Here is an 11,218-nt window from a genome sequence, read left to right as displayed (position 1 = left end):
TCCATGTGAGGACACAGCATCCTTGAGGCAGAGCCAGCCCTCACCAGACATGGAATCTCCTAGTACCTTGATCTTGGACTTCCCAGCCTCCAGAACTGTAAGCAATAAATTTGTTTTTTTTTTAACTTATCAAGTCTGAGGTATTTCGTTGTAGCAGCCCTATTGGAGTAAGACAGTGCTATATAGTTCAGCAAATATTTGGGGGCAGAATGATTGAGAAGCAATATTTTAAAACTGTTTTATGAGTGGAGTTTTTCCTTTGTTGATTTGGTGGTTTAGGGGCTGGGGAATGGGAGCTAAGTTTCCAAGCAGAGGGAGCACTTTAACCAAAGGTATATTCCACATGGAGATGTGAAAAATTCAAATAGTACATAGGCAACAGTAAATGTCTGTAGCAGAGGTAGAAGAGGAAGAAAAAGATGGGGGGGAAACTAAAAATGCAGAGAAGACAGGGCATTGTATGTTTGTGGAGTTCCTATAATAAAAGAACTAGGATCAGTGCCCTGTGCCAGGTTATATTAATATATATGACTGTCACTGACTAGGTATATGACCTTAGGCAAATAACCATGATATGCTTGGGGAAAACACTGGCATCCCTTACAAGGCTTTTATCTCCTTGGATTCCTACATGAGAAATGCTATAAAATAGTAGAGCTAAGAACTGGAGGCACAGAAACAAAATTATGTAACTACTAGGTCCCAATCTTCTTTTCCAAAATGATACAACTCCTGGCCTACTGGAGCTGAAACCATGGACACATCTGCTCACCCTCAGCCCAGTGCTCTTACCATCTCAGTTAAAGTTCTCAGCAGGACACCCTAAAGCCTCAATGCACCTACTCAGCCTTCTCACAATTCCCTTCTGCTGGCTATAAGGACAGTCACAGGCAAGAACATGTACCACTATTCTACCATGTCTGAGGTCAGAGGGGGTGAGTTCTGGAAGGCAATGGAGTTGGTTTTTGTTTTTGTACATTTAGGGAAAAAATTAATACTAGGCAAGGAAAGCAAATAGGAATGTGCATTTACAGCCATAGAACAGTTCTCTCACTGAGAAATTCTACTTCTGGGTGTCTAGCCTTAGATTCTGGGGAACAATCTAAATTATGCTAAAATTGCATTCATTAAGATATTCACTACAGCATTGTGTACAAAAAACTAGAAATATCCAATAAAAGGAATGTAATTACATTCACTTGATGGAGAATGATGTGGCTTTTAGGCGTAGAGTATGAAGACCTTATGTTTGATCCTTCAGACAATGTGAAATTTAATGATAAATACACTGATTTTTATTATTTAAAAATATGTGGCATGCAGAACTTTGGAGTAAAAATTAAAAAGCAAAAAAAAAAAAAAGCATAGAAAAAAAAACAGAACTATCCAATAATGCCAATAACAGGTAGATGAAGGTGTAGGGATTGAGTAAATTTTTTCTTCTATCATTCTTCCAAATATCCAATAATGTGCTTATATTCCCTTGATCAAAAGAATTAAGGTTCTAAAAGAATTGGGATGTAATACTTGTTATCAATGTGCAGAAATGGAAAGGTAATAAGATAGATTGATGCTCTAACTTGAGTTCTTCCAGAAAATAGTTGTGTGTCTAAAGTTAAACCCAACAGGGATAAGAAAGCCAACCCCGTAGCCACCTTGCATCTGGTTAGAGGATGGGAAAAGGCAGTGCTGGGACATTAAGGAACAATCAGGTTTTTAACTCAGAGCTTGTATTTCTGGCCAGGAGGGTGTGCGTGCACCCGCTGATTTCCATCACTACTTCTGGGCTCCAGAGCTCATCACTGCAGAGGCCCTAGCAGGAGCAGGGGGCAAGGAAGACGGGGACGAGAGTCAGTACGTGAATGGTGGGGTGGGAGCCACACATTCAGGGGGTGGGAAAGCTTGCATTTACTACAGAAGCAGTGAGATCACCCAACTGTAAAGTGTCAAACATGAGCCCCAGTTTCTCGCTTTGTAAATGGGGATGACGTATGTTCCTACTTACCTCAGAGGGATGCTTGGAATTCAAACAAAGAAATGTACATCAATGCATTTTATGAACAGAGTACTAGATAATGTCAGTGAATATTGCTGCTTTTGTGCCCAGTGTCCCCTTCTGGAACGTCCCCAAGGAAGTCCTGCAAGAGCACTTCCTCATGTCCCACACAGGAAGTAGCCTCTGCAGAAGACATGTTTGAGACTGTCTGACATCACAAGTGCCCAAACACAATTTAGTGAAAGGTTTAGTGATGACCATATAACAAACAAAAGTTTTCAGGTGAAGGACCCTATTCAATATCTGTGAAATGGATGCAATGAGACGAATTAAGTGTGTGTACTTGGGTGGGGATTTTTGTTTGTTTTAAAATAAATCAAATTACAAATCTGAACTCCTAGACTCCTACAATGGAAAAGAGAGGGAGTTTGCAAAATTATATTTTTTCCTTTATTTTCTCCCAAATTATAGCTCTAGGTCACAAAATTAACTTTTTAAAAAGTAAAAAATATAGTGTCTCCTGTATGTACTTAACTTTACCAGGAGTTTTGAGGATTATGAAGTAGTGGGAATCCTCTCCACCATCTAAGGAAAGAGGCAATTCTAAGTGACTAAAATGAATTCTTTGGGAAGTAATGGAAGTGGGCAAGATTTGGTCCAAAAGCAGATGTCAGAAGAGTGCAGATAGATGACAAGGACAGAAGCCTGTCACATGTCAGCCTTGCTCTTACCATCAGAAGTCTCTTATGTGGCACCAGGTCATCTTTTGGAGAGTTTCCTACTTCCTCATTCCTGTTTACTGAAATACTATCAGAATATGTATTGAGACCCAAGTCACACAGAACCTATCTGGTATGAGATACCTGAGGAAATACGATCCATGATTGACTGAAATACTGTAAACACCAAAGAATGTAGTTCTAGACAGTGAAACAAAATAGGTCATGCAGAAGCATATCAAAATGACGGGACTTTATTTTGATGGATTCTTTGGTGTCGGATAAGGTGTGTACTTTGTCTAAATCTTTCCCCACATTGAAGACATTTATAAGGTTTTTCTCCAGTGTGAGTTCTCTGGTGTTTAATGAGGGTTGCACTCTGACTGAAGCTTTTCCCACAGACAGAACATCCATAAGGCTTCTCCCCAGTATGTATTCTCTGATGTTTAAAGAGGTCAGAGCGCTGCTTGAAGCTCTTTTCACATTCTTCACACTTATAGGGTCTCTCCCCTTTATGTAGTCTCTGATGTCTAAAAAGGTTAGAAATATGGCAGCTTTCCCCACATTCCTCACATTTATAATATTTCTCTCCATTGTGGGTTCTTTGATGCCGATTTAGATGTGAACTCTGTCTAAAACATTCCCCACATTTTGGACAGGTATAAGGCTTCTCACCTGTGTGTGTCCTCTGGTGTTTAATCAGGGCAGCACTCTGACTGAAGCTTTTCCCACATTCTTGGCATTCATAGGGTTTCTCACCTGTGTGGATTCTCTGGTGTTTAAAGAGGTCAGAACGTTGTTTGAAACTCTTCTCACAGTTGTCACATTTATAAGGTCTTTCTTCGTGGAACCACCTCTGGGTCTCAGATAGCCTAGAACAATGGGCATTTTCTCCACTGTCAGCAGACTTGAGAGTTTTCACCACATGATGTCTCACCATATCTAAACTATGTTTGCATTTGTTCCCATGTTCATCACCATCAATGGGCCTCTCTGCTTTTTGAATGTGGTGACAAAGAACAAAGTTGGAACATCTGGCACCGTTCCCAAATTCATTATTTTTAGAGTCTCTCTCTTCTGTGGAACCATTCTTGTTCAGATATAAGATGCTGGTGAGTCCTTGCCCTTCAGGAGAATTTTTGAGTTTCAGTGTTGAGGGGGTTCTTGATTGCTTTTCTAGCCTGTCCTCATGGGTATCACCATGCTCAGAAAATAGGGGGGGCTTCCCCTGGAACACTTCTTGTAGCCACCCCTGTGGCTCAGCTTCTTCTAATATCTCTTGCTTTAGAATGAACTGTTTGTTCTCAGGTGTGCTCTCCAAACCTGAAACATTAAAATACAAATTGCTGCCATAATCATCTCTGTGCAAGACTGAAACAAATAAGTAGTGGCAGAAGAACCCCGCCCCCCACTCCCCCACCCCAAAGTCCCTGTTAAACATCCTCCAGTAAACCCTCCTGAAATCTTTAACCTATAGACGTGCTCACACTGAGCAGTGCGCATCCAGTTCCTCTCCTTTGATACCTGTGCTTATTCCCAGCAATCCATCTCTTCTTCCCCTGCCCTGCCCCACTGCTGGGTAAATCACTGCCTCATGAGAGGTCAATTTGGAAGGCGTGTCACGAGAGGCAGCACAGCCTTTATTCCATGAATGAAGGGAGGTCCAACAACAGAAATCCTATTCACAGGATGAGTTGTAATAACAGACATAGCTGGTGCCTCTAATTTCTGAAGGTAAGGTCTAGGGGGATCAATCCAGCACTGGCTCAAAGTTTATAAAGGAACAGACAAGCCACCAGATTCCATCCCCTAGTCCAAAAGTTTTGCAGCTTATTCTCCAGGAAGGCTGAACTAGATAAATTCAGGATTGGGACATCAGGCATGGCTGAGAACAGGGGATGGGTACACTGTCAAATCAAGGGAATCACGTGAAGACTGACACAGAATTGGTAGAACCTTAATGCACTTTCATCTGCTCAGGTCCCAAATTGTTGGCTCCAAAACTTTCATTCTCCAGGCAGAAAGGGCAGGGATTTTTATGTCTGTTCACAGGCTGTATTCACAACTGTATCCCTAGCACCTAGAATAGCACCTGGTTTACTGTGGATACTCCATAAATATTTGTTGCATGAATCTCTGTATGGAAAAATTACCAGCCCAGGCCCAAACACCTATACACACTGACATATGGGAATTCTCAAATCAAACAGCACCTGATGACCAACCTCATAGTGAAGATCACCAGTCCACAAGTCCTACCCTATTACACAGAGTTATTAGATGGAATTCTTTTTTTTTTTTTTTTTTTGAGACAGAGTCTCACTCTGTTGCCCAGGCTAGAGTGAGTGCCGTGGCGTCAGCCTAGCTCACAGCAACCTCAAACTCCTGAGCTCAAGCGATCCTCCTGTCTCAGCCTCCCGAGTAGCTGGGACTACAGGCATGCACCACCATGCCCGGCTAATTTTTTTCTATATATATTTTTAGCTGTCCATATAATTTCTTTCTATTTTTAGTAGAGATGGGGTCTCGCTCTTGCTCAGGCTGGTCTCGAACTCCTGAGCTCAAACGATCCGCCCACCTCGGCCTCCCAGAGTGCTAGGATTACAGGCGTGAGCCACCGCGCCCGGCCTAGATGGAATTCTTATTCTGACTATTAAACACAAATGGAAAGTGAAAGGTTACCAACTTTTTAGGAAAACCTCTAATATAAATGCTGATGAGACACATACTGTCTGAAACAGAAGAAAATTTAATAAAAAATAATATTCTTAGATAAGTAAGATACTACATCCAGGAAACAAGGAGACTATAAGAAAAGGACTGTTTAAAGAATAAGAAAAAGCTCATGAAAATATAAGTAGTAACACAAATATTTCGGCATCAGGATTGGGAAATAAAGGTAAGGAAATCTCCTAGAGAGTAGAAACAAAAAACAAAACAAAACAAAACAAAAAAATGGAAAATTGGGGTGAAGGATTGGGGTGAAGGGGTGGTGCTTACAGTATCAGTCTATGAGTCCTAAAACCAAGAGAAATTCCAGAAAGGGAACAGAAAAAGTTTATGTACTCACAGGTCCTAGAGACAGGAGGCACATCATACCATGCAGGGCCACATGGCAAAGACCCCAGGGTGATTAGGAGGCAGAAGACAGGAGTGAAGAGACAGCATTAGGCCAGAGGCTTTATTGAGGTTTCCGTGAGAAAGACAAGGCAGGGTGAACAGTTTAGGACTGCCTAGTTTGGATAATTTCAGTGATAGGGCTGGTCCCTAATTGCCTGGTACCTAGCCCTGGGGTGATTAAGGCAGAGGAATATTGCTGCCCAGGGTGTATGGGCCAGACAGAGGAGGCAGGGCTCTGGGTTGGTGAGTTTGCATAGCGAAGGCTTACATCAAAGGCTGACCCCTTTGCTATCTCTGAGAACTGGCTACCCTGGGAGGGGCAGGGTCTCTCCAGCCGGAAAAGTTTTTAAGATGTCAAAACATCACAATATACAGAATATTAAAAATAACGCACATACAAAGGATAAAATACCACGATGGCATTTCTCCGTAGCTACCTGGTAAACTAGCTAGAGAATTCACTATCTTCAAAATCATTTCTAATCTAGAATGTTCTATCCAGCCATATCCTGATCTAAATGTGAGAAAGAAATAGACATTTTCAGACATACAAAGTTTCAAAAGATTTAGCTCCCACGTATAAGTTCTCTGGAACATACTAGAAGATGTTCTCCACCAAACCAAGGGAGTAAACCAAGGAAGAAAATGTTATGAGACCCAGCAAAGAGAAGAGGAATTTCTAGGCCATGGGAAGGATGTCCTAGGGCAGCAGCTGTGCAACAGGCCTGGGGAAGAAGCAGCCCACTCATGCTACAGCAGAGGACGCCTTGGGAGGCATCTCTCCATGGGGAAGAACAAAACTGCTAGCACATCTGATACAACTGAACATACTGAGGGTATTTTACATTTCTAACACAGAGTTTGTGGGTGAACTAGTGATCAGTAGTTAGAAAAGTTGGCAAATGCAAAATTAGGTATTATTAATTCCAGGGAAAACTAAAAGTCGTAAAAAGAAATTATGTAGGTGAATATAGATAATATTGAAACACTGTATATCAATTAACCAGAAAGACTAATTTAACTATAATGAGAGAATTATGGACTGCTAATTGTGTACATGAAGATGAAAAACAAAAGTCTTCCTCAGTAGGCAATCAAGAGACAATAACTGAAATTGGGAAAAAATAGCAGAATAAACATCTTATTTAGAAATAGGAAAACCAATACCTGAATAAACAGCTAAAAGATTTTAAACTTGTTGCCTCTGCACAGTTGAAATCAGGGCTGGGAACTGATGTTTTCTTAAGACTCAAAAAATACCATAAAATAAAAGTTTGAAAGATTTGTCTATGTTAAAATTTAAAACTCCTACATAACAAAAGATGCCATGGTAAAAAGATAAGCCACCTATAATAACAAAGGATTAGTATCAAAAATGTAAAGAACTGCTACCAAGCAATTTTAAAAAGATAATGGAAGAAGGGAGGGGAGAGAAAGGATATAAAGAGGCAAGTCATAGAAAGGCAGCCAGAATGCCCACAAAACAATGCAAAGATGCTTAACCTACAGAACTCAGAGAGGCACTACTGCACGCCAGGCACTATTCTTCGTCCTGGGAATATATTAATCAACAAAGCAGACAATGATCCCTCTCTTGAGAAGTCCACATTCTAGAAGGGGTAGTCAGACAGTAAGTGTACATGAAGTTAATTGCACATGATGTTAGATGTGGACAAAGCTGAGCACAACCAGGGATCTGCAGCTCGGGGGGGCGGGCGCGGAGGACAAGGGGGCTGTGGTAGGCGAGTTGCAGCATTGAACAGGTGGTCAGGTCGGGCCTAACTGAGAAGCAGCGATTTGAGCAAAGACCTGAAGCACGTCAGGGAGTTTGCTTCGTGAAGAGCTGGAGGAAGAACCTTCCAGGCAGAGGGATCAACCAGCACAAAAACCAGGAGGCAGCATGCCTGGCACGTTCAGGAGCAGCAAGGCAGTGTGGCCAGGGCATAGGGACAAGGGGCAGAGCAGGGGATAGGTGAGCAGGGTGGTGAGGCCCCAGCACGTCAGACATCACAGGCCAGGGGCTTTCCCCCTGAGTGAAACAGGAGCCACTGTGGGTTCTGAGCAGAGCAGTGACATGATCCAACATTTGAAAAGGAACACTCGTGCTACTGCAGGAAAATGGCATGCTGTCACCTGATAACACTAAATGTGGAGCAAGAATAATTGTAATATACTGCTGGTAGGCGTATACACTAGTCACAAACTCTGGACGGCAAGATGAACACACAGTAGTCCCCTCTTATCTGTGGGGGATACATTCCAAGACCCTCAGTGGATGCCTGAAACTGCATGAAACCCTAAATATGCTATGTCTTTCCGATACATATATCCCTGTTATAAAGTTTAATTTATAAATTAGGCATATTAAGAGATTAATACTAAAATAGAACAATTATAACAATACACTGTAATAACAGTCTTATGAATGTGATCTTTCTCAAATTTCTTATTGTGCTGTACCATGGGAAACTGAAACCACAGGAAGTAGAACTACAAAGTGGGGACTACTATATATCTCTAAGTATATTCTCTTCAGAGACTCCAATATATGAACAGATATACAAAAATATCTAATAATATACAAGAATGTTTGGTGTAACACTGTAATGGTGAAAAACTAGATACCTGAATGCCCATCAAAAGAATGGATAGATGAATTTTAGAGTATTCATACAGTGAAACACATATTTGTTACAACAGAACTGTATGTATCAACACAGATATATCTCAAAAATGCAATGTTGAGAAAAAAAACATACAGTAATGCTATATAGTGTGTAGCTACATGTATATGTAGAGAGAATACAAAACCTGAATGGAAATGGTAAGTACCACAATCACCACACTCAGAAGGAGCGAGGGGAACAGCCTCAGGGAGGGGATGGGGCTTCACCTACAGCTGTAACATATTATTTCTTTGGGGGAGGAAAAAAAAATAAAGCCAATATGGCCAAGTAGTAAGATTTGATAAACCAGTGGTAGATACAAGGGATGCTCATTATCTTTTTTTATACTTTTCCATATGCATGAAATATTAAAAATTAACCAAAATAAAAAGGTGAATCTACCATCTAGCAATACAGAACACAAGGTCCTGCCTGGGTTATGAAAGAAACTTGAAGGCTCTCGGCCCAAGTCTGTGAATGGCAGACTGGCTCAGGGGTGGTAGTGAACCCAGCCCTTCACACTACACATCTCTCTTTCACACATCCCCACACACGTATGCGTGCATGCACACACACACACACACACACACACGCACGGCATGTGCACACACAGGACTGTGAACCAGAAGAATAACAGCACTCACTGGGCAGGACTGTGCTCCCGTATTCCTTCTGTGCGCTCTCCTTGCAGAAGTCTTTCCGAGCTGGGTCCAGATGCTCCCATTCCTCCCAGGTTAGAGCCACAGCCACGTCCTCAAACGTCACCATCCCCTGGAACAATACGAGATCCCCATTCAGTACTTTCTGTCTCCAGACAGCGCTACCATTGGTCTTAGGATGAGGCCAGACTCCAGACGGTAAAGGAGGGAGTGCCGAGAATAACGCAATAACCATGGCTGGAGAGTCTTGTACTGTCGCTTCTCGGGCTCTGGCTAGGATCAGGTATGGAGTCTTGTCCTGACCAGAGACTGTCGAAGGGGCCAAGGATAGAGGCTGACATTCTCTCGTTATCCTGAAAGCCTTTCTGTGGACTGTCTACACTATTTTGAGATAGGCAGGAGCACAATATTGGAGTCTTACCACTGTGATTTATCAAAATGGAAACATGATGTAGATTAAAAATAAGTACATCTCACCAGAAAGTCCTGAGTTCCAAGGCTGGCTCTCTGGGACACTGTTTCCTCACATGTGCAACAGATACAAATATCTCAAGCAGATGAAGGTACCTCACCCAGAGCAGGTGCTCAGTAAAACCGCTTTTCCCTTCCCTTGACCACTTCACAATAAGATAATTATCCAACCAGGTGCTCTTCCGAGACGGCTTATTCAAATGTAAGTTGACCATTCACAGAGGTTAAAGCCACAATTCTTAGAAAGGGAAGGTTCTAAAACTGGTGACCGAGATGTTTGTCCAGGTTCCAGTGAGGGTCACAAACTGACTCCAAGGCTTTCCTGCTCACTATATGTGTGTGTGTGTGTGTGTGTGTGTGTATATGTATATACATATACGTATATTTTACTTTCTGTATATGATGTTTTGACATCTTTAAAAACCCTTCTGGCTGGGGAGAGACTGCCTCTCCCAGGGTAGCCAATTTTTAGCAATAGCAAAGGGCTTTGATGCAAGCCTTTGCTATGCAAACCCACCAACCCAGAGCCCTACTTCCTCTGTCTGGCCTATACACCCAGGAGGCAGTACTCCTCCCTCAATCTTCCTAGGGTCAAGTACAAGGCAATTGGGGACCACTCCTATGGCTTAGAGCCTGCTGAAATTATTCAAACTAGCCAAGCCTAAAGTGCTACCCCCAACCCCAAGCACATCCTGCCCTGCCTTTCAGGGGAAACTCCAATAAAGGTTGTGGCTTGGGCCCTCCCCTCACTGCTGTCCCTTCTGCCTCATGAATGCCGCAGGTGCTTCCCCATGCGGTGCTGCATGGTGTGGCAAGCCTCCTCTCTCCAGGACCTGAGAGTATAGTAAACTTTGTTTTCCTGAGCCTCTCCGGTGTCTCCTCTTGTGGTTGCACTTGACTGACCATGTCATAAAAGAATATAAAACACCATCTTTCAACGGTTCCCTCTGGGCCTCAAACAGCAGGGCCCGTCACCCACCACCTCTTACTTATATCACATTAAAATCCACAGAAAACTCAATACTCACTACAGTGTGTGAGACATGATATCAGGGACTGGAGAAAGTATGATTAGGTGCAAAAAACCTGCTTGGACTCTTCCCTGCACATCAGATGGGCAGTAATGAGTTGGCTGGCCTGTCCTTAGGTTCTCAGTGGCCTCAGCAACTTGTACCTTTCCTTAGAATTTGGCTTCGTGCCATGCCTCCCTTATTTCTAGGTTAAGTTACATCCTGTCCCTGCTGCTAGACAGATGATGACCATGATAGAAAAGAACATAAAAAATTCCCATTGTGTTACAATTGCTTATAATATTCAGTACAGTATCATGCCATACGGGTTTGTAGCCTAGGACCAATAGGCCACAGCATATAGCCTAGGGTGTGTAGTAGGCTACACCGTCTAGGTCTGTGTGAGTATACTCTATGATCTCTGCACAACGACAAAATTACTTAACGACACGTTTATCAGAATGTATCCCTGTCATTAAGTGACACATGACTGTGCGAGGAATCCTCAGTGCTTAGGAGGAAAACCTACGGCTGTGTGATAAAGTCAATCTGCTGCTTATCCCAATGAGATTCCTCT

At 42.4% G+C, this 11,218-nt stretch overlaps 1 protein-coding gene across 1 annotated transcript in view; it reads right to left on the bottom strand.

The window, feature by feature from the left end:
* Positions 1-6,535: 6,535 nt before the first annotated feature.
* ZNF394 (zinc finger protein 394) overlaps positions 6,536-11,218 on the bottom strand; it is an 11,912-nt gene continuing 7,229 nt past the window's right edge. Inside the window, exons 4-5 of the mRNA XM_069486770.1 lie at positions 9,118-9,272; positions 6,536-6,560 (exon numbers count right to left, since the gene is read on the bottom strand). Coding sequence (XP_069342871.1) covers positions 6,536-6,560; positions 9,118-9,272 — 180 coding nt within the window. The remainder of the gene's footprint in view (positions 6,561-9,117; positions 9,273-11,218) is intronic.

This window comes from Eulemur rufifrons, chromosome 14 (genome assembly GCF_041146395.1).
Source record: "Eulemur rufifrons isolate Redbay chromosome 14, OSU_ERuf_1, whole genome shotgun sequence".
Lineage (NCBI taxonomy): Eukaryota > Metazoa > Chordata > Mammalia > Primates > Lemuridae > Eulemur > Eulemur rufifrons.
Note: the sequence above shows the minus strand (reverse complement) of the source record. Positions and strands in the feature narration are given on the sequence as shown.